We start from the raw sequence: 25628 nt of genomic DNA on the forward strand, positions 1-25628 counted from the left end.
ATTCACATTGAATTTGAGGCAAAGCTGTATATGTAGTAGACTGCCTGATGTGTTAGAAGAAGAGCTTATTTCGTCCCTTAGCCGAATCTACGCTTCTCAATCATGCACTTTTGTCGATTAAGCAAACAAAGGGGGCACACCGTGCTGGGCATCACTGCAGTAAACTAGCTGTGACAAAAGTCGTTTTGAAAAGAGCAGCCGGCGTCGCATCCGGGCGCGAGCGCTACGACTCGAGCCGCGATCCTGCAGGGAAATTGCTGCATCGCTCGCGCTACGCCGCAATCCGCACCAAAGGTAAATAAGCGACAAATCAGTTATCACTCACCTCATTTGTCAGCGTCTGCCGTGCAAGATAACGCGTACAAAATGCAGCACGACACGGGCACGAAAATGAGAACAGTTACAGTGCCGTGTTCTGGCTAAATCAGCAAATGGGCTGCATTTCCCGTTTGCGCGAACGGTGGATGGAGAATCCTCGCGGAGGTCTTTCCGCGTTCGCAGTCTTCCGGCAGGAAAAGTGATGTCATGGTGGAGGCGGCTCTCTGAAGACCACTTTAAAACTGTACTTCTCCAATGAGGAACGCTCGAGAAACAGGATAACAGTTTTATAGGGAATATAATATATACAGTATATATCATAAACTGATATAACTATATAGAAAATATACACACACACACACACACACACACACAATAACATGCTCTTTTTTCGTATGGCAAACAACCAGCTGCTCTTGCAGTTATTATTATCAGTTATTATTAAGTTTTCAGGTACATTTTTGTTGATGACCCACGTGCCAAATACGTATCAGGTTGTTTTCCTTAGATTTACCATAACAGCAGGTCGTATTCGTCAGTCTGAGCGGACCAGTTCAGAGAAATACCCGCATAGATATTAAATGGACGGCAAAAGACTGTACTAACTCATTTATGACAAGTAGTGAAATTTGTTACTTTAAATGCAATAATAAGACTAAATGAGTATTAATACCGCATTAGTAATGTATAAAAAATGTTTGACTATTAAAAATTTGACGTCTTGTTTCTCTCGGTTAAAGCCGTTCCGATCCTTTTATACACAGAATCATAGTTAAACTGCCCACTCCTCCACCCATTTGTCTTTACTCTAAACTGGTACTTGAAAAGGAGGAAACGCACTTGATGGAAATTACAGGATAAGAGCTTTTATTGTGTTCTGCCCACTAATGACATCAGTCCCTACAACAACAGGATATTCTCATTCCTATCCTTTTACTTTTTATCCTCAATATCACCACGATGTGTAAACAGCCATATCTACGATCCTCACCCAAACAAGCCAGGGCAGGGCCCCGTTTTCCTGGCATCCTACATTGTGCGCACTGCCATTCGCCCTTGCTTTACAGCGCCCCCTAGCGCCACGTTCGTGAAAGGACAAGGACGCTGTGAAACGAGGCGACCCGCAGAAAGGAAATCGCCGCTGCGCCGTTGCGCTGCAGCTACTACCTTCGCTGTGTGGAACGCGCTCCTATTATTCCGTCCAGCGCATTTGTGCTGCGACGTTTCCGTAAACAGGAAGCGAACCCACCCGAGCCGCTTCCCTGCGCACTGACCCTCACCAGCTCTCCGACCTCGACCCTTACTTTTAATGCGCGCGTAGGAAATGAGGAAATTGTACTACATGTGTATTTACACTGGAATTTCTAAACACTGCTGATGTTTTTAATTGAGCAGTTGCGCAGCCACGGTTGTTACATGACCCAGTGTGGTGTAAGAGCCATTAAGAGACATTCCGAAGGATCATTTCAGATACTAATTGTCTCTGGATCCAATCTGCTTACTTTGAATAGCTGGACAGGAATTTGAACGGTTCAGGTCATTTATGTTTTAGAGCTTCTGGATGCTCCTGAAGTACAGCTGAACCGGTTGCGAAACACCAATAAGATGTACATACTACTAGGTATGGAGAATGTTTGCTGACGGTTCTTACATCTCAAGGTCCCTTCACTCAGATGTGTGTTCCTCCACCTGGGAGATTATAAGAACCTATAATAAGGAAAGAAACACATTGTACCATGTATATAGAAAACTACCCTAAGGCTTAGGTCTATAAAACTATTATAACCATAACAAACATAAAATCGCCTGCATTACAAAAACATAACCACAGTTTGTTTTGACACACAACTATAACCTACTGCATAAAAAACTCAGTGCACAGAGTAAATATATCTGACATTTTTATTTTCAGTTTCTGCAGGATTTCATACACCATAGTTACAAAATAGAAGTGGTCTCGGTGAATCTCAGAGCTGTAGCTTATTGTAGCAGAATATAAAAATAGTTAAAAGGCTATGAATGTTAGATTTATGTAAATGTCTGCAAAATCATGAAGAAAATGAAAAATGAAACCAGAACTGTATAAAGAGGAATGAACTGAAGGACCAGCTATAGAACACCTTAGCTATAAATGTTCATTCTTTGCACATCACTTAGTCCAAGCTTCAGCAGTCCTTAAAAGAACATATAACAGGAAAATTTTTATTCTGAGCTTTGTGGCTCCAGGGCCTGTGCAGGAAGGAGTTGCATAAAGCCAGGTGGGAGAAATAACCGAAGACAAATCTGCCGAAAAGAGAGGAAAATAATCATAAAACCATCTATGAAAAACCATCACAGATTATGTTAGGTAAGGAGAAAGTAAACAAACTAAAACTAATAAAGACTTAGGCACTAGAAAGGCTATAAGAATGCCTCTCTTCACTAGTTCTGTAACAACATTTGTAATATACACCACCACTTCCATCATTTCAGAACAGTTTTCAAAAGTTTATGTGAAAGCAAAATTCTTACTGAAGTGGAACATCATGGTTTAGTCTCACTCTCAGCATCTCTTCAGGCTCATTTATCAAGGCCAGCAAGTCAGTACTCCTTTTCCCTTAGGGATCTGCAAAAACACATCCAAAATTCAGGCCAAATCAGTGGGGTTCTGCACAAAACACAATTTGTAATCACCTGAAAGTAAACTGTTAAATGAAACTCCTTAAGCAACCTGCAGACCTGTCTCACATCCCTAAAACTACTCTATGGAAGAATGAATTCGGCTGACTAGGAAATCAATATATGCGTACACTCTGTCATAGTTATTCCAGGTACACATAAACTCATGCTTGGGGTAGACCTTAAGCACAGTACAGATGACAAATTATTTAAAACACTTAAACATGAGGAAAAACAGGTAAGAAAATGTTCAATTGTTCCTTCCAACTGAGTTGACTGACCCCCTTTTAAAAATGGGGAAACCAACAGACCACAGGAAGGAATTAGTGTTGGCCTCAATTTGAAACAAGCAGCTACGAGAAGCTGCAGGTCTTCAGTAAGGGCCGAGTACCTTCAAAAAACAAATTCATCAAGGAAAAGCGCAGATGAAGTAAAGTTGTGAAGCTACAAATGCTTCTCCTCTTGAGCAGAAATAATTTATCAAATCCTCACTTCATCATTTGATATAATTTGTAACAGAGACTGAAATCTGAAATATGACAAAGTCAAAACACTATTCAGAGTGAACTCTCAAGCTGTGCCTAAAACAGTGTCTAGCTTTGTTTGCACAAGTCTTGCAGATGTGCACTTTATGTACTGTGTGTAGTCTATGTCGGTAACTGTTGTTTTATGTAACACCATGGTCCTGGAGGAACGTTGTTTCGTTTCACTGTGTACTGTACCAGCTGTATATGGTTGAAAAGACAATGAAGCCTCTTTTGACTTGACTTGAAAGCTAAATGTAGTGGCACTGCGAGTAACAGCTCCCTTTGCAAGGGTATCAGCATAATTATTAGATTTCTCACCTGAACAGGTCTACACTGTTACCCTGCAAAAGAGACAGACCATTGTGGCTTATGCAGCTCTTCTCATGATCATCTGAAACCAAAAAGACAGCACCAGGCATATAAACCTTAATTCTTGGTAGACCATATTGTTTTTGTTCTAGATTTTAAACATACAACATATTGTTTTTGTTCTAGATTTTTAACATTTTAGAGTGTTAAAACATACAGCATTTAATAATGTAAATATTTCATTAAATGATAATAAATCTACGTTCAGAAAAAAAATGTATTAAATTATGTAAACAATTATTTTCTCCATTAAGATAGTTATTCTACCATTAATATCAATTGGTATGACTCAGAAATAATGAGCTTTCAACTAAGGCTTTCAGTTTTAAACATTTTGAACTATGAAACATATTCAGTTGAAATACCAATCCCAGTCAAAACTTGAGTTAACCATGGAAAGAACTGGCATATCCTGCAACCCCCATTGACCAGGTATCAACACATCTGCATCATGTGTTCTGCTTGCAAACTTTTTTATATTTGAAGTAGAAGCTGTGTGCTGGTGTAGGCCCAGCAGACATAGATTTATTTAGCTGACTGTTTTCTCCACAGCAACTTATCTTAAAGTACTTATAATGATTTACTTATCAATACAGATGGTTAATTTTTTACTGGAGCAATTCAGGGCAAGTACCTTGCTCAAGGGTACTACAGCAGGAGATGGGACTCAGACCTGTGTCTTTCAAGTGCAAGGCAACAGCCCTAACCATTACACGTCTTACTACACCAGCTGTCATAATTTAAACCAGCTACCAGTGAGGGTAAAATAAAGTAAAAGCAACTGTTTCTTCCAACCAACCTGGGCCTCCCCCTTTAAATTCAGGAGAAAACCAACAAACTGTTGGAAGGATCTTACTTTTAGCCTCTGTTTGAAACCAGTAGCTACAACAAGCTACAGGCCTTGATTAAGGGCTCCAATCCAGTATTTTCAAAAAGCATGATAAGCAGGAAAAACAGAATGTAATGATGAAAATGTGAGGACAAAGTGAGCAGTCAAAATTCTGAATTTCTGTTTTACTGCAGAAACACAAACTGCAAGTCTAGGTTGGTCATTTTGGCCCGTGATCTTGGATTCCACTCCTGGAGACCCAAGGGAATGTTCATCTCTGTAGTCCAGCACTAACACTTCAGAGTCAGCTTGTCACACATTTTCATGCCCTTTGTAAGCTAAACTGGACAAGTTAAGGCCAAGCTTCAACAAAAGCACGTAGCCCCATGAGTCCCCAAGACCGGAACCAAAATAACGCAGGTCTGTGCCAAAGTGTTCCAAAAAATTAAACTTCTGAATAAAAATGTAGATTTCTCACTAGAACATGTCTGCATGGTTACTGTGTGATTATAGCAGGCCTCAGAGTAAGCCAGAAAGCTCATATTCATCTTCACATAATGATCTGTAACAAAAACACCGGATACTTCAGAACAGAATTAATGAGAGTGGAAAAAAATCAAGTAATAACATTCTGGAAGTCTGAAAATTAGATAAGGAATCTAATTAAGCCAGGCACATGCTTAAACTTCACCAAAAAAGTAAATACATGATGTCAAGATGTTATACTGTCAAAACTGTAAGGATCACCTTTCACACTTACTCAGCCAAACGGACCCATGGAGGTCTTCATGTATTCATCTGGAACAAGGACAGCCAAGAATAAGGCCTAAATTAATAGTAGCATGCATAAAATACACAAACAATTTATAATACCCAAGTTATTTAGACCGACACACACACTGAGTCCTAAAATCAACACAGTGAGCACTGAAGTCTGCTCATAGGTTGGTAAGCAATAAAAAGCTGAATACATACATCCCTTCACTTAGCAAAATACTGCAGACTCTGTAAAACACTGTAGCACAGAGTGCAGTGCTAGTATCTCACACTGCCCAGGTGGTGCAAGAAGCTGTGGGTTTGATCCCTGCTCACTCTGTGTGGAGTTTGCATGTTTCCTCCAGGTACTCTGACATCTTCCTTTTCAGGTAGATTGGTGAATCTAAGTCACCCATAGTGTGTGTTTCACTGATATATGGCTAATTCATCGTAAGTAGCATATATAGTAGTGTAAGTCACCTTGGTGAATAAAGTATGGGCTGATAATAGTACATAGTGTCAGAAGGTAGTTGCTTTGGAGAAATGAAGTAATGTAAAGTAAAACGCAAAGGCAAAGCTATAATTAATCCTCTGTAACACTCCAATCCAGCCATTAGTAAATAACCATGCGTCCAGCGCTGGCTCTCCTCGTCTGCTGAACCTGGGAAGCACGCAGGTCGACCACAGACATGACACCATATTGCAGTGCAGCATTTGTTTAATTTCTTTTTAAAATTAGCTGTAAATACATAAAAATTGTTTTAAAATACTGAAAATAAAAAACATGCCCAATCCACAACCTCCCACTCAACGCCACTGACCTTAACAGACACATGGTGGATTTGCACCTATTGTGTTGTGTACGTGACTCCCAATTTAATTTTAATAAATAAATCCTTTTACCAAGCATGGATGCTTCTGAACACGGTGCATGACAAGTAGGATAATCAGCACATATCAAATGTATCCCAGGTGACTCAGAGCAGCGATAAATCCAAAATTAGCAAACATTTATTGCTTTAGCTGGTGGCATTTCTCCAATGTGACTTACAATAATGTTAGGATACCTACACTTATGTACCCTTTTATAGAGGAGGATAATTTTACTGGAGCCCTTGGAGGTAAATATGTTGCTCAAGGGTACTACTCCTAGAGGTAGGATTCGAACCTGCGACCTTTGGGCCTAGAGGCAGCAACGCTAACCACCATACCAGCAGGTATCCTCACGTAACCCCCATGCGCTCGCTCCGTATTGTATTTCCGTATTTTACACTAGCAGCAGCAAACATATATTATTATACTAATACAATCATTTTAATACCGAGTTTAAAAAAAAAACAAACACCAACTATATAATATTCGCTACAATGCGACTTTGTTCACACACGTGACTGCAATGCCGGCGTCGAGCACGTGCGCCTCTTCCCACGCGCTTCACATTTTCCCGCTCTTAGTTATAGGGGGAAATTAAAACAGAACAAGAAAACATTCGCTTCTAGCCTGACCAGCAGGCATCACTACACCGATTTGATCGATTACAAAAATGGAAACATGAGAGTCAGTGAAACCGCGCTGATCGTGTTTGATTGATTGAGCGCAGCTTATGACTAGTCTGCACGCAAACGGTACGCATTTGGTTTTACAGTTACATTTCTTCATTTAGCAGACGCTTTTCTCCAAAGCGACGTACACATGATGATGTCATCAGCGAAAATAATCTGTGCACTAGACACATAGCTGCACACCTAGTTTGTTACTTTCCATCGCTCGAGTTAGTAGGACTAGGATAACAATATTTCATATATTTAATAAATATTTTCCATGTATCCTCATCTAGAATGGCTCAGGAAATCCACGAAACACTTAGTTAGTGACTAACCCCTCAAAACACGTCCGCCATTTTAGTTCACAAGTAGAAAACATTGAGAATAACTTTCGCACAATGATCTGTATTTATTTTATAATTTTCAAGACTATATTACATTTATACACTGATCTTTGTTGATTAGTCTATTAAAAATAAAGGGGGAGATATTCAACTATATACATCGATACCAATTCTGGTCCTAATTCTTAAACCCCTACCTGCGCTGCGCTCGTTCATGTTTTAAATGAAGTCTCATTCAATGAGCTCACGATGGCCTCCCGACACTGAACGTTGATTGGTTTATTAGAAATGCTACCATCCAATGAGCATCGTGTCGGTTCTCTGTGTTTCGATAAAGCATGAGCCTGAATGGGCCAACAAGAGCGCTCTCTGTCCCGGGTTTGTTGGTGTTTTTTTTTTATTTTTGTATTTATAAAAAAAAAAAAAAAAACCCGGCAGCGCTCAACCAACCTTATTTAAACTTAAAAGAAAAGTAATTTTCCCAGAATAATTCAGCATCTGAGACAATCTGAGACATAAAACCACTGAAAACAGTGAATATCCTTACGTCTTTATTTTAATTGCGCAGCCTACGTTTCAAAGCCTTTTTGAGAATAATGCGCAATTTTTAAATACCAGGAAAAATAATGTAAAAATAAAAGTCATCGTTTTAATTAATCGAGATTCTCAAACAACGTGATTAATTTTTGGACTACTAAAAAGTAAGACAAAAAGGATTTATGGCATACCAAACAGATCATAGTTTCTTTTTTGAAGGTAAAATTAGTGTTGACATACACCACACATTGTTCAGGCCAGTTCTGGACCCACGTCCATTTCCGCAAGTGCAGCATAAGTGTAAACAGTGATCTACATTATGTGTGGATATAGAGCAGAATATATGAATATATAGGTTGTTTCATGCCATTTCAATGACTTTGTGTCAACCCATTATGATTAATTTATCCTCATATTATGACATTTTACTATGCTGCTTTATGGGAAAGTTCACAGCTGGGTTGTATAAATCATTGTAGTAATTTCATTGTTTTATGGTCCTGGTGAGAGATTAGAAAACAGTTCATTGTGCAGGATCATCCCTAAAGCCCAGTAAGATGAGTAGTACTGTGACCAAATATGTGTTCAGTCCAGTACTGAACAGTCATGTCCTAATTTAAACCAATTATTTTTAGTGTTTTATTTATCACCCAACTTTGAACTGCTCTTCCAAGAGAATTCATCGTGGTTTTTTATGCTGCATCTGCAATGACAGCTGAATTAAAATGGTTCTACTTTGTTTTCTGATGTAGCATATGAAATTTTAGGCACAACGGCTAAGTTTTGTGAAGCTGTTATATACTGTAGTCACAGTAGCATGCAATAGATTTTTGGGCATTTTATACCTTTTTAATTATTTGATTTACTTGATCAAAACGTTCTATTGACAGTGGTCACCGTTTTTCCCCTACTGGTACACAGACCTCCAGTACTGTAGAGGGCAGCAGAGAGCTGGAGTACCTTCACTACACTATAATAACTAATTGAAGAAGAAGGTCGCTCCTATTGGTGGAAGTAATTGTCTGTCAGTCACCACCCAGCACGTCGGAAGACGCAGAGAAACGTCGCGGCCCAGACGTTTAAACGACGGGGGAAAGAAAGCAGCCGAGTGGTGAGTAAGAAAGACTGTTTGTGGTTTTTTTTTGGTTTGAAGGGTTCGCTCGTATACCCGTATGCCAGGTGTTCAGTCGTGTTCCCACGTCTAGTCTCGGTGCCGTCTTTGCGCAGGCTTCAGGAGGGGTGGGGTGCTGAGCTCCTGTTGTGGCGGACTGGCGGGGTGGGGGTCGTGTTTAATTTCTGTCACCGCAACACACACAATCAGTAGAATTAGAGACGGAGCAACGCCGACGGCGCGTCGCGGGCTCAGGTCGTCATTGCTACCGACACACGTCCGGTCCAGCAGCAGTCTTAGGAGCGCAGCGCGGGGCCGCTGCTGGAGCCAGAGGAGGAGTGGAGTGTGTGTATTCGAAAGGGAGCAGCAACGTGCTAAGAGTGAACATATTCGCTCGGGGGTGCAGCGGAGGGGCACCCAACTCCCTGCTGCTGCTGCTGGTGAGTGTGTTGTGTCCGCCGTGTCCGTGTTGAGTGATGATGTCCTGCCTGTGTTGTTCTGTTTGTGACAGAGACCTGCTGCTGCTGCTGCAGTGAGTGAGAGAACATCCAGCCCAACTCCTGAGACTGAGCCGAAACCAGCTGTTTTCGAGGGAAGCAGCAAGTCGTACAGGTGAGACAGGCCACCGCCACTGGATTTCATTGACTTTGTTTGTGTGGAGTAATTAAATTGACTCATTGCTCCTGCTTGAACTTTGACATTTCAGTTTACATTTAATTTATTTAGCTGACACTTTTCTCCAAAGCGACTTCCAATGAACTCTATGTAGTGTTATGAGACCACACACCTTATTCACTGCAGTGACTTACACTGGTAGATACACTACTTACACTGGGTCACTCACCCACACATCAGTGGAACACACTCTCTCTCTGTCACTCACTATGGAGGAACCTGAACAGCAGCATGTCTTTGGACTGTGGGAGGAAACCAGAGCACCTACAAGAAACCCACATAGACATGGGGTGAACATGCAAACTTTACACAGACTGAGCGGGGATCAAACCCATGTTCTCTCACACAACCCAGGCGCTGTGAGACAGCAGTGCTACTCGCTGTGCCACCATGCCGCCCCATGAAATATTCAATGTGAACTTCACCTGCAGGTCTTCCTCAAGCAGTTCAGAAATCTTATTTATGATTAAGAGCATGGTGATGACTGCATGGTTTTTTTTTTTTTTTTTTTTTTTTTTCCCCCTCCCCTTTTGCGCACAGATCTTTATTTTATATTTGTCAGACTCTGCCTTGGAATTTACAGTAGGATCATGATGTTTCTTCTTTGCTTTTCTCCTGACTCCGACAGCCACCAAAAGCCCTTCCAGGTGGATCCCGTGGATTTCCCCTGTGAGCTCCAGAGCGTCCCCCGACCCAAATGGCAGGACGCCCCGTGCGCCCCAACGGCCAGCCTCAGCCCAGCAAGGTCTGCCAGTTCAAGCTGGTGCTTCTGGGGGAGTCTGCAGTCGGCAAGTCCAGCTTGGTGCTGCGCTTTGTCAAAGGGCAATTTCATGAGTACCAGGAGAGCACCATTGGAGGTATGAATGGTAACACAAATCTGAATTGAAGCAGAACCTCAGTTTTTTTGCATTTCATGCTTAAAGCCCTTAAAACAAGTTTATAATGTAGCATTATTGCAAATAATGTTTTATAGTTAATAAAAAATTCTTTCCAGATAAAAGCAGTGATTTCTCAATTTCGTTACTGGTTATCCTAGTTTTTCTGTCAATCTCTTCAGTTCCTCTTCATATTTTGTTCCCTCTTTAACCATACCATACTTTTTTTTCCCCCCTCTTTCTTTCGATGCATTTCCATCCTGCTGCTGCTGCATCTTCTAAGCTGCATTCCTGACCCAGTCTGTGTGCCTGGATGATACCACAGTGAAGTTTGAGATCTGGGACACAGCAGGACAAGAGCGCTATCACAGTTTGGCCCCAATGTATTATAGAGGAGCTCAGGCAGCCATCGTAGTGTTTGACATCACCAATACGGTAGGACTACAACACCTCATCTCCTCTTCTATGTTTTTTAATTTGCTCAACTATGTACAGAACTGTTTTATTCAAGATAACCTTAAAATCTTAGAAGTTTAGTTTTTTCATAGGCACTGTTCCTAAGTGTAGCCTGTATCATTGTCCCATTGGTGATTATTTGCATTGTTACAGGAACACCACAGCAGTCCATCATAGCTGGTACTCTTGTGTTGTGAGAACATAGGATTTATTGGGCAGGGTAGCTCAGATTGCTCCAGTTGTGATGGACAAGAGAGGTACATGTATCATCTATTGTACTTGGTATATTAGTAATAATTTGGACAGCTGGTAGTGTAGTGCTTAGAGCTGCTGCCTTTGGACCCAAAGATCGCAGGTTCTAGTCTCCCCTCCAGCTGTAGTACTCTTGAGTAAGGTACTTCCCCTAAAATTGTTCCACTAAAGTTGCCCAACTGTATAAATGGGTAAACAACTAAGTAGCTTAATATTAGGGGGTGTGGTGGCACAGCGGGTTTGGCTGGGGCCTGCCATCTGGTGGGTCTGGGGTTCGAGTCCTGCTTGGGGTGCCTTGTGGCGGACTGGCATCCCGTCCTGGTTAGGTGTGTGCGTGCGTGCGTCTCCCCAGCCTTGAGCCCCAGGTTGCTGGGTTAGGCTCCAGTTCACCACGACCAGCGGTTTCAGTCAATGTGTGTGTGTATAACTTGATATTGTAAATCGCTTTGGAGAAAGGCATCAGTTAAATGGAAAAAGAAAATGCAGTTCAGCTTTGCCATTTTTTTTATTGTGCACTCTATAATGGCTTGATTAGGCAATTGGATAAAGTTTGAACAGTAGCTTATAAGAATCCAGCAAATCCTCCTCATTTGAATCTTTGTGTATGGCGCCTTGCAAGGAGACATTTGGCCGAGCCAAGACCTGGGTGAAGGAACTTCAGAGACAAGCCAGCCCCAACATTGTTATCGCTCTGGCTGGAAACAAGGCTGATCTGTCTGCCAAGAGAGCGGTGGAGTATGAGGTGCACTGCTGTCTATCCTTCGCTGTTACGAGTTAGGGAAGCTGTAAGGCATATGTTTAAAATGTACTGAAGTCCTCTGTTAGAGAACTTTTATTTATTCATTTATTTTCGGGAACAAGTGATTTTTGACGTGACAGCTTGCATGCTATAGATAAGCTAAAGCGATGCTGCAGTTCAAACTAGCTTTTCACACACATTTTTTCTCGGCTCGCTTGGGTCTGACTTCCACTGTGGTTCTGGCAGGAAGCTCAAGCCTATGCAGATGACAACAGCCTGCTGTTCATGGAAACTTCTGCCAAGACTGCCATGAATGTCAATGACCTTTTCCTAGCCATTGGTAAGACCTTCCACAAATCTTGAAGGGCAGAATGGTTTCCAAATAAAATGTATATGAAGTTACAGGAAAAGAATATTAGAATGTGTTTTCTTATTTTCATTGTTTCCATGTATTTGGCTGTCACAGTTTAGGAGGCATGCGATATCCTCGCTATGGCAAGTTCTTAGCAATGCAGTTACATACATACATGCATGATTAAACTCATTTTGGTAGTGGCACAGGTGTCGGTTCTTAGTTTGCTCAGATTAGAAACATGATAAACTTTCCCTTCATTCTCTATGCATGTGACCACAACAGTTGAGCTATTTTGTACTTAATGATTTGCCATCATTAATGATGCAAGCATTAGATTTTAACTTGTCATCACTTCTTACTTGAAATGTAATGTGATGTCGAGGTGTTGCCCAAGTCTAATTTTTGAAATAACTATTGACACGCTATACCATATAGTGTCATCTTATGCCTGTGTAAAATAGTGTTGTGTAGTACATTTTATGTACCACAAAATGTTTCCCTGTATCTTTGATGTAATTGCAATGACATTATTTTAGGTTACCAAAAGTTCAAGCATTGTTGAAGTTGGTGGATGCATTGTTGTGTTTTGTTTTTCCACTGATTGTTGTTTTTCTTGGTTTTAGCCAAGAAATTGCCAAAAAGTGAGCCCCAGGCTGGAGCAGGGGGTGTGGCAGGCCGGGGTAGCCGAGCAGGTGTGGATCTGAACCAGCCCAGCCAGGCCAACAAGAGCCAGTGCTGTGGGAACTAAGAGGACACTGTGGGAGGGTGGGAGGAGAGGGACAGGTGGATGTTGTATGTCTGGTTTGGCGGCAAGAGAATGTGCGATGGGAACAAATTTAGGTGTCTCACATTATGCCCCCAAACTGAGGTCTCCTGTGACTCAGTGCACCTGAGCTCCTTTACCAAAGTGCAGTTGACCAGATATCTTTAGGCACAGATTGGTAAAGGAAGAATGTGACTTTTGGGAACAGCTGTGTCTACTGAAGTATGGACCTCAAGAAATGACAGGAGACACTATCAAGTACTCACCCTGATCTCTGTGTCTGTGCAACACTTTTTGGAAGAAACACCTTTGGGTTTCTTCATGGTTGGTTAAAATGTCTTTGAAGCTACATGCCTTCTGAAATTTCATGTCCGCTTTTTCTCCCCCGGGTCATTGTCGAAGTGGATGCCAGTAATCTAAACCTCAACTTCACCAATGATATCAGAATTGAAATGCTTATTGCAGTAACAACTGTACTGTTAAAAATTTGGAAATTTTGAAGTTGACCATGTTTGAGTGGATAATTGGTTTCTTTGTTGGTCCTATTTTTCAATTCTGAGAGGATGGAAGCAGGTGTGATCGTGGAGCATAGAACTATTGTAGATAATTCCATAACAAATTTGTTCTTGCTGGATGAGGTTTGTGGATGGAGGCCATGGGTAAAGTCTGAAACTACTCTTCACAATCATATGCGATGCCATCATCATTGTGAAAACTGATTGCCTGCCTAGTCACATTTTATCCACGTCAAGTTTAACACGCTGGAAAAGTGCAAATAGCAGTCATATGACGGCAGAGTTTGTGGCAGACACATGAAAAATGGGTGCATTACAGTTCAGTGACAAGGTAGTGAGAAGAAGCCTATAAATGCACATTTCCAGATGTGGTAGTCAGGTAGAGATGGTTACAAATAACAAAGGGATTAAAGGCACAGCTCCAATGCATATTTGCACTAAAGCACACACAGTCCTGGAAGCACTCCATTTTTACTCTAAAGGGTCATCCTCTACTTTAGTAGCGTTAACAGCCACTGTAGTTGCATTTGGCTACTTTGGAAATATTGCAGTTTGGTAATGATGCATGCAGTTTTGTCACGATACTGGTCAATGCAATTATTTTAAATAATGGAACAGATGGCAAAAACTATAGATTCACAACTAAAAACATTTTATCTCCTGCAAAATTATGTCTTGGAAAATTAATTTTATTCTTTGTTCCCAGCTTTGCCCCAATACCAAACTCAAAATTTAGAACCTTGCATAGCATACAGGGACAATAAATGTATTTGCAGTTAGTTTCAAGATAATAGGTAAAATGTATTTATAGCTAATCAACTGCTTTATATCCTTATTTCCAGTCCATAGTTTTCCCCACATTCAATGTCATAAATTTGTTATGCAATATTAATAATTATGGTTTTAGCAGTGAGACCCAAACTAAAATTGAACTATAACTACCAGTATGCATATTATGTACAGAATCAATTTACAAACTACTGGTGTAAAAGCAAATGTATCACTCAAAAATTGTATTACTACATGTGTTGTGTTTAGTTACCACAGGGAATAGGCATATTACAATAACTAATGTACAATGGATTTGCCCATGAAGAAATAATTGGGAGGTACTGCAGTATTTTAACTTTTATACTGCACAGTATTTACAGTTTATGGTTTCTTTACTAAATATGGTGTATAAACTGCTTAAAAATACAAAAGAAAGCACCTGCCTTGGTTAAGAACAGGAAGTCAAGGGGAAGCTGATTACATTTCCATTAGGTATTTAATGTAAGTTTAAAAAAAAAAATAATCTCAAGTCCTGTCTTGTATGAAAATAAACTGCCTTTCATAACTGTGTTTTGTGTTTAGTTGGTACTGGTTTAAGTATACTGGTGAACCAGGCATGTCCACCTATACGTGACTGCTATGGTCAGATGTAGAGCTGATAAAGAGCATCTGAGTAAAGTGTGGTATTCACTTAAGCATAACATGCTGGGGAATAATGCCAGCTTTGATGAGTCATGCTGCTACTGCACTTTTAGTCCCAGTCAGCAGAAGACATACAGATGAGCATTTTAATCCATTACAAACAGCATTGTAATATTTGACATAACACCTCTGTGGAACATACTTCCCCCATATGTCATGATACTACTACATGTAAAACTAACTATACAAGCCTGGTAATGTAACATTATTGCATTAAAAAAAAAAAATCACATTTAAAAATGCATAGATGCAAAACAGTTCATTTACTAAGCCCTTTTATTAATATAAATGCTTAAGAGCAGTTATCTTCCAGGCAAAAATTGTGTGTTCCATTTGTGTTATAGCATCCAATTAAAAATGACTGGTGAAATAGTGTTACCTTGTGGAACAGATCTGGATTTCAAGTGCAAACCACAATCTAATCAGACATACTTCACATTCCATCTAAGGAAAAATGTAAATAAATGGGAAAAAATGTTTACGTAAGACATACAAAACTACTTTGGAATGCAGTCTACTGCTATGTCACTAGTGCAGAACTACCAGCCCACATCACTGTTTGCATCTTTATATCCATATTTCTATTCTGACAACCCTTTCAACAGTGTTTCAAACAGACCTATTTTAGTATTAACACATTCAAAGGCCATAGCACTTGAAGATACTGTACATTCAGATTTAATATCAATACCAAAAAGTACATAAGACACTATAATCAGCTCTACTTGTGTCCTTTTTCATTGAAACATCATGTTTGGCCCTTTTGAAAATGAATACACAGTTTCCAGCAAAATTTGTTTAGAGGATTTTACCCTCCCTCCAAGGGAAATACAGCTTCTGATGATTCAGTACAAACTTGCAGTACAACCCTGAAAACAAATAGTGTCGACAAGCGTGCCCTGTGGAAAGCTCAAAGGGCAAAAGGAAAAACAGCTCAGTCCAGCAATGTTTGATAAAAGGTTTTCCTTTTTTCAGTAGTTTCACAACAGCTGTGCATGAGTTTGTGCAAGTAAAAATTCAAAAAGCAGTGTGGATCAACGTGAATGCTTAAAATGCATACAGTACATGCTACACTTCAATATACCACTTAGCATGCACAGTCTGTTTTGTTCATAGAATTAATCATTACAGCATCTCAAAGTATTTAGAGGACCTTATCTATTTTGTGTAATAGTTTCCTTTTTTTGGACAATATAAAGTCAGGAAAATGTGTTTCTATAGTGAGTTAACCAGCAGCAAAAAAAAAAAAAAAAAGTTGTATTAGCTCAACACTACACATGAAAGACTTTTTTTCCTAGTTCTATTTGGCTATGATACCTAGCAGCATTAATTATGCTGTGGTACAATAAGAGAAGCCAGTTTTCAGGACAGAGTACAGGAATCGGGGTTCTTAGGATCCCTGCTGTCAATATCATGTTTTTGGCCCAAAGGCTCTTCAGGTACAGTGTAGGGAACACCTGCCCCATTATCTTCATTGCCCACTTTAGCAGGGTCTGGTTCCTCATGTAGTTTGGGCTGCGTTAATGATGTGTCAACATCGGGTGTATTTTCCAGTGTTTCAGACTGGGCATCCGACAGGGCATCTACATGGGGCACAGCATCAGTCTGTTCTGGAGTAGTGTCCCTCATCACTTTTTTGTTTGACAACAAGTTCCCTTGACTTACAGAAGCACTCCTGAAGATCCCATCCTGTGAAGGGCTGGTAGTAATAGCTAAAGAAGACATCTGAGCAAAGGTCTTGTTGACTATTCTCTGAAATTTAGCAAGTGGGCTTTCAATGTTCACCTTTGTTTCTTCAGCATTTTTACTCTCCTTTTCATTGTCAGCCTCCTCTGAGTCCACAGATGACTCCAGATGAGATGAGCCAAGTGGAGGTGGGTGTGAACTGCTTTCTTCCATTGGGGACTGTTCTTCGTTTCGTTTCCTGAGGAAGGAACTGAACACACCATCAGGAGCTTTCTTTGATGACATCTTCTCTGGAGTCTCATTTACTCCTTCTACAGGTATAAGGCTTGAGGGACTTGGGGTATTATCCAGGTGTACAATGGAGAGCAGAGCTTCTTCTGCAGATATCCTATTCTTCAGATCCTCATTTAGAGTCAAAGGCCCTCTGCTATCACCCTCTTCCCTCATCCCCTCATCTGTCACATCAACGTTGCTTTCCTGTTCTGAATTCCTGACTTGGATGTCAACAGGGACTGTTGATATGGTCATCCTCTCCTGTGAACACATTTTAAATGCTGAAATGTTAAATCAACTATAGTACAAGTGGGGGGGGTGAGCAATTTCTGGGGGGAAATAAACTTAATTTCTAAAGCACCTTATCACAGAACTAAAAGACATCTAAAAATAAATGGAAATTGTCATTGCCTTAATAGCTGAATAGGTAATTTTGCTCTTAATGTTAGTTTCTGGAAAATGGAACACAATTAATCATTTATTAGAACTTTTAAAAATATTTAGCTGTTTTCTTTCAAGAGCACAACTGCTTATTATAGATTTTACACAAGATTTTCAAAAATGTTAACATGGCACCAGTTTATCTCCATACTAAATCATCACTTGGTTAACGAGAATAGAAAAATTAATCGTGTAATTGCAGACAATACAAAAGTATTCAGATTTTGAAACAACTTCCAAAAATTGTATTTATCAGTTTGTAAAAACATTATCTGGGTTTTAAAACATTTCAGTTGAATGCCTGAACTCTTAAAAATCAATATAATGCTACTTATGTACATAAATTGATTTTTCTCTTCCAAAAGTCAACCAACCAGTTTCTGCATAAACAACAACAATTGAGCAAATAAGGAATGTGAATTGTGTATACCGGAGAAACATTCTCCATGCCACCGGAACTGTCTATCCCTCGCACTACGCCACACTCCTATCAAAACAAACATAACATTTTCAGTGGATTCTGACAGCATGTAACTACAGCTTAGACTAATGTGGCCAGGATAAACACAGAAATGTGCCATCTATGTGTATGTATGCCTGTGTAATATCTTGTTCCAACCTGTCTTAGTTTCTCCAACTCCTGCATGAGTGAGTCCACTTTGACTTCCAGGTTTCTCTTCGCCAGCCTCTCTCGCTCCAGCTCCTATAGGGGTACATGCCACGAAGTTAAGGCACCTTAGTGATTTACCCTCAAATACCTGTAGACTTCTACAGTGATTTTTACCCTACAGTATAATTGACACCATGTACCAAATTAGCGTCGCTGGCTTCCCTTTGTGCTTCGGCAAGCATCTCTTCCGCCCCTTCGAGGGCATCCTGCAGGCAGCCAACCTGAAAAATCAGCACCTCTCGATGGAGCTCCAGTTGTCGAACATCCTGCATCGCTTCATTGTACGCCTCCTGGAGGTCCAGCTGCAGACGGAAAACATTACGGCTGAGACTCACCATACCACTTGCCATAATGCACAACAAGCTTTCTACCTATATCCACGCAATCTGTGGAACAGCAGCAGCAGTACCCAAAAAAAAAATAAATAAATAAATAAAAATATGACCTGTCAACTTCTTCCAACTATCAATTTTCATAGGCAGCAAAATGTCAGTGAGGTAAAATATCCATGACCAATTTTAGCTAGTGGAACATGTCACACAGATATACCGTATATGTGCTTCATTCAACACTTAAATCCCAGCTCTGCGAGATTTATAATACATTTATATCGTTTAGAAATGTTAAATGACTTAGTGAAGCCTTTCAGGTTCATTAACGAGAAAGAAAATATTTACCATTTCAGGAATCCTTGTAACCAAGTCCTCTTCACTCTGCCATTGGAAAGTTGTTACGCATCTTTTTTGTTGATTTAACATATGCACATAAACACTGAAACAACTTTGTCTGAGTAAGAGAGGTACCATAAACCCATTTACACAGCAATGCAAGAACTATGCAATTTACCTGACTTTCTCCTCTGTCCAGCTTCTTGATAGAGCCCACCCGACTATCTGCGCGTGACAGGCGTCTGGCAGAGCTCTCTGCCTGGTGCCAAGAACGTGACATGGCAGAAAGACATGCTTCAAAACATGCATCTACATAACAATAACCAACAACCTGCTTTGCAGCCTAAACAACCATCAAAGTAATTATACACATTTATAAGAAAACATTTTGTACCTGTAAACTCAGTCATAGAAGAACACAGGAACAGTGACTAACGCATCAGAGAATATATACAAGTCTATCAGATCAATCACTCCTGTCCATCTCCATTTTAGTGTAAATCAGAGTGAAATGAGGTTTAAAAGTAAAATTAATATTCCTTGGAACATAACTGACTCAGTTAACTACTGAATCAAACCACACAAGATATCACGAGCACAAAAATTTGTGGACATTCCAGGGGAAGTTGTGCACTTGGCTGGAGGATGACCGCCTTTATAAATTTAAATACGCTTCTACGGAACACAACTCTGGCCTGACAAACAGAGAAATACAGTCTCTGTAAACTATGGTTGTTGGTATAGTAATAAGGAACAACAGAGGCTTTACTGGAGCGCTGCACGACAATGGTAATTCATGATAATTACAAATATTCCAACACCGTTCAGGAAATAAAACTACTTGAATGACCACTACACATCATAAATATTTTAATACACATTGCTGCCTGGCAGCATACCCTGGGGTAAGGATGCTTAACGAATAAATGAGGGCTCCAATATATATCAGAAATACCATTTTAAAGAGGATGTTAACCTGACTGTGTGGGATAGTGACAGGAAAGAAGTGGTTGGTCATAAACCCTGAAGATAAACGAAATCGAGTGAAACTTGAAAATCACCTACAAGCTAAAACTGGTATCAGTAGCGAAAACTGTTGAAGGGGGTGGTGGAGGCTGCTTTTGTGTCATAAATCACCGCAGTGTTACACAGTGTCAGATGACTCAGTTATCGATCATAAGCCTTAGGCCTTTCAATGAAACAATGCATGTGAACGCACCTTGAAACTTAATACTTCAACTAATGCGATGCATATATATATTATATATTATATATATATTCACAGCGACTTTCTCAAAACACGAATGAGGCCCAGTCAGTTTTAAAAGCGACAGCACTGCTCTACTCTTACTTCCCACGCTTCATGCCGAAGTGCTAACTGAGCGGGAATTTCCGCAGCCGTCTTTTTTAAACTAAAGGGAGCGCCGCGCGCACGCAAACGCTCGCTGCTGGGAGGCACGCGCACCGCGATCACCGCGCGAGGCCGGTGTTGACCAGCACGTCCACGCAAACACTGCCACAGTTGTAATTCCCCAAATTCAGCGGGGAAAAAAAGAAAGAAAAAGGAAAAAAAAAAAAAAAAAAAAAAAAAACCTTGTGGCTTGTTCCGCGGATGCCTGTAAAAAACCATTGTGTTTACTTCGCCCCTGTCGTTGTTTTAACCAGTAACGCCGGCGCAGCGCTCACTTCCTGAAACGCGCTACAATTTTAGGTAGAACTACAGCCTGACGTACGAAATCATGACTAAAAAGCAAGTACCGTCACTGTGTTTCTGTCTGTGCAAAGCAAAGGGAGTTCTTTTTAAAGAAATGCGGTATTTGTAAAAGAAAAACCAAAATGATAACGTAAATAACCATTTTTGGGAAGTCGCCTGCACCGCAGGAGCATCAGTAAAGTCTTGCTTCAACTCCCTGCTTCTGTAGCAACATTAGCAAGTGAAGTTGTACATTAATATTCAATACTAACTGGCTTTACTTCCACTTAAAGCAGCTTTATGCGCCTGAGCTAGAAACATAGTCTAGATGTGAACGCAGCAGTTCGAGTAAAATGCTGCTCGGTCACTAACCTCTTTTATTATGTGTCGAAGTGACTCATCCTCACTCATTCCCCGAGATAAAGACCGTTTCCTCGGTGTGTTCACTCTCTCCAGAGTTCCCGAGTGCATTTTCTCCACAGGTCTTGTCTCTCAAGGCGGACAATGTTAATATATATGCTGTGGCGAGACCGCAAAGAGCCCAAGTGTCGCTAGAGATTTCTCTCTAGTTCGCTGTGGGCGAGACCTTGAAATGGAGTTTCGCCCGGTCATGGGAGGGAATCGCTGCCTCAATAGTGGGCGTTTCGTTCGCTCGCCCCGTCCGCCGCGTTGGCTGCAACTTCGCAACGCAGAAGTACGATCTAAAATTGCAAAATGAGCCGGATTTTTCCACCACTGCTGCCACGACAGCCGTTTAAACGATTTGTCTACCGCCTCTCGATGTCCCAGTAACGTAAACGTTCAATGTAAACCGTTTTCGATGAACGCGCGTGTCCGTCCGCGACATAATTAGACGCAAACACACGTGTGTTAATTATCATGTCCTACGGTATGAACGTTTCCAAATGCAACGTAAAAGACCATGTAAAATATAATGGAAAAGCTACCGTTTCGAGCATGGAATTCCGACTCCGGAAAAGAGTACAAACTAGGCTATCTATCTATGTATGTGAACACGAAACACTTCCCTTTAAACACTTAAGATTAAAAAATAAATTTATTTTTATTCGCCGGGTTCATGAAGTGCGAGGAGATATATAGTATTTACACACCTTCAAACCCCATTTGGTTTAATTATCGTTACCACAGTAACTATCGCTGTGAGTCATACTAGTCTAGTATATACTTACGACGCGGAATATATAATATATATAGAGAGGTGAAACAAAATAAGCTGACAACGGTGGGACTTTGAACACTTCAAACACACTCTCTTCCTGCATAAGAAACTCTTAATTTTTACCAGAATTCGAACTTAGAAGGACATGCAATTTGATTTGTGCTCTAAAGTTCGCACTGTGACTGTGTGGCTTGGCGCCGGCCCTGTATCTCGGTCTAGGCTCCAGACCGCAGACCGCATTTCAACCAGCGGTTATCGATAGCGACCACGTGTGTGCTGTTATTAACAGTGATAATTCACACCGAGGTATAACAGCACGAGCCTGGTGACGTCAGGCACCACACAAGCTGAGCCGCACCCCCAACGCATGGAGCGGAAATCTTTACCTGTCTGGTTGAAACGTATTGTCATAAAGCGCACAGTACATTTACATTTCTTTATTCAGCAGACGCTCCATTCTCCAAAGCGACGTACATCTAATAGAAAATACAATATCATATCATATGTGCAATACATTTTCTGAAAGGCAATGTCATTACGAATGGCTTTGTGTGTCTTGATTTACTGTTATATTTTATATATATTATTATAATATTATGTATTATGATATATGTATTATATTTATTTACTTTGATTTACTTTAATATTTAAGGTGGAGACAAAAAGTAAACAACCTTAGCCTGTTGTCAAATCATAAATCACAAACAATGAAAGATAATGCTTATAACAATAGCAGGAATCAGAGTCATTGAGAATTTGTAAACAGTTTGAACAAGAGGATACTGTGGTATGAGGACATTTGCAGGAAGGTGCGATGTTCCATATTTACTCTGAGACCTGGGTGTTGTCTCTCCCCATTATGAGACCAACACGCAAACCTAGAGGAGCTGTAGCCAATGAACACTGAAGAGTACATATAATGCCAAATCTATTGTATAAGCCAAGCATCTTTTTTTAAAACTGATACTTTTCTCCAAAACAACTTATAGTGAGAAGTTACTTACAGTTATTTACTTATTTATAAAGCTGGGTAATTTTTCTGGAGCAGCATTCAGGGTAAGTACCTTGCTCAAGGGTGCTATAGCTAGAGGTACGATTTAAACCTTTATATTTTGTGTACCTTAACATAAAAACAACCAGAGGAAACACTGAACCACTGTACAACAAACATTCAACGCAGAAAAACAAAAATATGACATTTATATGCATATATCCAAGGCTAGTAAAAATATTAATAGTTTTTTAAGATTACATCAAATACTGGCAGAAGATCAGTTATGCAGCCCATAAAACACAGGTGTTTTCATCTGAGAAAACTGAAATTACACCTAAATAAACTTTGAGAAATCAGTCTGTGTCGAGTTTCCAGGTTCTCCCCATGTTTGCATTGGGTTCTTCCCAGTCCAAAGACCTGCCTTCCAGGTGAATTGGTGACTCTACATTGCTCTTGCTGTCTGTCTTTGTGTTTTGGTTATCTGCGATAGACTGGCATCTCATACAGGGTATCCAGCGATTCTGATTTAGGCTCCGGACCACTGCAACCCTGTCCAGGACATGTAGTTAATAAATTTGAGTGAGTAGTTTAAATATACACATTAGGTATTTGCAAAACAAGAAAAACTGTATGGGTAAGCACCAAGAACAATGAGCATTTCTTACAGACAGTGAATACAAAGGATCCCATCTGTACAATAACAATATGGGCTGAGAAAATGTGTCTTATACAACTTCCACACCAGCACGCCTCAAATCCAGCCCATAAGATCTACTCTGTGTGAAGAAACCCAAACCCCACACTGCGGAACAGCAATGGCAGAAAAGTCCCACCAAAGTTAGCAGTTTAGCCGGTGCTCCCTTACATCCGTTCACTTTGAAGTCTTAACTCAGCAAAAACCACCTTCCTCCAGCGCAAACTACAGTCTGCACCCTACAACCAACACCACATTTGAAGCACTTTTTCCTCCCTCTTCTGGCCTCCTCTTCCTCCCTCACAACACGTGATCTTGCCTTGTTCTTCGGAGAAAAAGTCAATTCCTTCACCAAGTTGTCCACATCCACCTGTCTCAGTCATGTTGGACTTTCAAGAAGAATCTCAAAACATCTCCTTTGGACTCCTTTCTCTCTGGATCTCCAATCTAGCCCATAAATTTACCTTTGTATTTCCTATCAACTATATATGCTGCTACTCATGTAATATTATTGTTCATGTTATCTGTTTTAAATTGTACTCGCTACCAATTCTACACACAGCTACCCATGTAATGTATGCTGGTTTAAATAGTGACATCACACAAACTGATTGCACTTCGGTGACTTCCAGAACCTTGTGTCTACATGTCATCTGTGTCTCCCTCTGTCTTGCTGAAATGCATTTCTAAATGTTATCGTAAAACCACAAACTGGACATTATCCACTACTGACGACGTGGACAAAACTTTTTTTTCCTCGCTCAGACGCGGAAACGTACTGGTCGTCAGTCCTACAACTATTTAGTATTTATTATTTCAGCCAAAATAACTGTAAGTTAGCGGCATCATGTGGAACAGTGCGGGGTCGACGTCGACGGAGTTCATGAAGTTGGCCAAAACACTAAAAGACCTTATAACAACGAAGCAAATCACTAAGAAGAACTACATTTTGAACAAATAAACATACACTCAGAGTGAAACAAGAACAGCAAAGACTATAAAGAACGCAAAAAGAGAGGAACTTCACAGCCGCAATGCATCACGGGAGGGACGCGGCTTCCCATCTCCTCCTGTACAATGCAAAGTTATTGTTAAACTTTTAATGATTTTTACTGTGAAAATATTTATTTTTGATGCTCTGCTCTTCATATATGCGGGGTTAAAGTGACTCGTGCTCACAAATAACGAACGAGAGTTCGCCGTACAGCGGAGGTCCTCTGTACTGTTGAATTACTGTACCGTGAAAGTCGACTTGCTTGTATTTGTGGTCCTGAGAGAAAACGGTGAAGGGAGAGCCTGACATCTGCTGGCCATTTCGATTAACGCATTAAACACACCGACCGCTGTTGCATCGTTTAGGAAAGTCTCTTAACTCATAAAGGTTTTACAGGTAGGCTAAACAACTTAAGTACTGAACCACATAAGCTACCTTAGATAGAAAATATGTTAAAATACTGTGAAGCCACTTTCTTTTTTGTTGCATGGGCGGGCACAACATTTTTGTAAGCCGTGTGTGTGTGTGTGTGTGCATTATTATATTATGGAATAGGGATTTTTTAAATGCATATTTATAACAATCCTAGCTCGGCTGTAACCGCTGTGCGGATTTCAGTATGGTATGACTTTGCAGTAAGACCCGGAGAGTTAAGATTACACCCAGTTCAGTTGCAATGTGCTCTGAACATGCGGAGCCAACATTGTCCAGGATCCTGGCTGGAGCTTCCCTTCTAAGTATTATTATTATTCTAAGTCCATGCTTTGTGTTAAGCGCATACGATTATTAAACGTTCAGAGACAACATTTTTGGATGGGCTCTATATAAATATTTGTTGAATTTCAAGTTAGTCGTGAATCAGGTGATCATTTTCCTTTTATATATCTTTGCGCCCGATAGCAGCGCTCTCTTTGCAGCATCTGATCCCGACCCCACTCTCCATGTTGCTTGTATAATACAGCACGAGACAGAATCATAAAAAGTGGTGGACATCAATAGATCCGCCTTTTACAAAAAGGCCCCACACGGCACACCATTTCGAGAGTATCTCCATTACCTACAACACCTTTTAATTTATAATTTGTTAGTCCAGAGAGTAATACAACCAAGCAAAAACACACAGCAGGTCTAAACATGAATAGTACGCATTTCATATACAATGAATGAACACATGACATAGCCACATCACTCGGGAGAGTATGCATTATGATTATTTCGGTAGCCTGCTTTACTTGAGTC

At 40.4% G+C, this 25628-nt stretch overlaps 3 protein-coding genes, 1 long non-coding RNA gene and 2 other non-coding genes across 7 annotated transcripts in view; 1 reads left to right on the forward strand and 5 right to left on the reverse strand.

The window, feature by feature from the left end:
* Positions 1-1030, reverse strand: part of LOC108918414 (nck-associated protein 5-like) — a 50078-nt gene extending 49048 nt beyond the window's left edge. Inside the window, exons 1-2 of the mRNA XM_018725597.2 lie at positions 833-1030; positions 326-583 (exon numbers count right to left, since the gene is read on the reverse strand). The gene's annotated coding sequence lies outside the window, so the exon portion shown is untranslated. The remainder of the gene's footprint in view (positions 1-325; positions 584-832) is intronic.
* Positions 1031-2206: 1176 nt separating this feature from the next.
* Positions 2207-7603, reverse strand: LOC108918340 (uncharacterized). Its single transcript, XR_001964842.2, has 5 exons — positions 7543-7603; positions 5462-5499; positions 3822-3894; positions 2830-2923; positions 2207-2601 (listed from the first exon to the last, which is right to left on the reverse strand). It is a non-coding gene; the product is annotated as an uncharacterized LOC108918340 (long non-coding RNA).
* On the reverse strand, positions 3229-3363 carry LOC114909378 (small nucleolar RNA SNORA2/SNORA34 family). Its single transcript, XR_003797263.1, has one exon. It is a non-coding gene; the product is annotated as a small nucleolar RNA SNORA2/SNORA34 family (small nucleolar RNA).
* Positions 4652-4788, reverse strand: LOC114909377 (small nucleolar RNA SNORA2/SNORA34 family). Its single transcript, XR_003797262.1, has one exon. It is a non-coding gene; the product is annotated as a small nucleolar RNA SNORA2/SNORA34 family (small nucleolar RNA).
* A 1282-nt stretch (positions 7604-8885) lies between the features above and the next one.
* Positions 8886-16263, forward strand: LOC108918525 (ras-related protein Rab-5B). The gene is made up of 7 exons (XM_018725877.2): positions 8886-8993; positions 9505-9605; positions 10297-10525; positions 10827-10978; positions 11871-11993; positions 12237-12330; positions 12969-16263. The coding sequence occupies exons 3-7, from the start codon at positions 10366-10368 to the stop codon at positions 13091-13093; spliced, it is 654 nt and encodes a 217-aa protein (XP_018581393.1). The 5' UTR covers positions 8886-8993; positions 9505-9605; positions 10297-10365; the 3' UTR covers positions 13094-16263.
* On the reverse strand, positions 15355-21401 carry LOC108918524 (leucine-rich repeat flightless-interacting protein 1). 2 transcript variants are annotated; one of them, XM_018725875.2, is made up of 7 exons: positions 20900-21401; positions 19013-19093; positions 18844-18879; positions 18307-18468; positions 18116-18199; positions 17927-17983; positions 15355-17316 (listed from the first exon to the last, which is right to left on the reverse strand). In XM_018725875.2, exons 1-7 carry the CDS (start codon positions 20996-20998, stop codon positions 16459-16461), a joined length of 1377 nt encoding a protein of 458 aa, XP_018581391.1. In that variant the 5' UTR covers positions 20999-21401; the 3' UTR covers positions 15355-16458. The 2 variants fall into 2 exon arrangements, with proteins under 2 accessions (XP_018581391.1, XP_018581392.1); XM_018725876.2 differs by lacking the exon at positions 17927-17983.
* Between the last annotated feature and the right edge of the window lie 4227 nt (positions 21402-25628).

Source organism: Scleropages formosus, chromosome 22 (genome assembly GCF_900964775.1).
Source record: "Scleropages formosus chromosome 22, fSclFor1.1, whole genome shotgun sequence".
Taxonomy (NCBI): domain Eukaryota; kingdom Metazoa; phylum Chordata; class Actinopteri; order Osteoglossiformes; family Osteoglossidae; genus Scleropages; species Scleropages formosus.

What these genes read in the sequence shown, in the direction of transcription:
- LOC108918525 (XM_018725877.2), top strand. Translation starts at nt 10,366, where the DNA reads ATGGCAGGACGCCCCGTGCGCCCCAACGGCCAGCCTCAGCCCAGCAAG. An exon ending in CCAGGAGAGCACCATTGGAG is followed by an intron (nt 10,526 to 10,826) that starts GTATGAATGGTA and finishes GCATCTTCTAAG; the next exon opens with CTGCATTCCTGACCCAGTCT. An exon ending in TGACCTTTTCCTAGCCATTG is followed by an intron (nt 12,331 to 12,968) that starts GTAAGACCTTCC and finishes TCTTGGTTTTAG; the next exon opens with CCAAGAAATTGCCAAAAAGT.
- LOC108918524 (XM_018725875.2), bottom strand. Translation starts at nt 20,998, where the DNA reads ATGCACTCGGGAACTCTGGAGAGAGTGAACACACCGAGGAAACGGTCT. An exon ending in TTCGACACATAATAAAAGAG is followed by an intron (nt 19,094 to 20,899) that starts GTTAGTGACCGA and finishes TCTTGGCACCAG; the next exon opens with GCAGAGAGCTCTGCCAGACG. An exon ending in AAGCCAGCGACGCTAATTTG is followed by an intron (nt 18,200 to 18,306) that starts GTACATGGTGTC and finishes GTACCCCTATAG; the next exon opens with GAGCTGGAGCGAGAGAGGCT.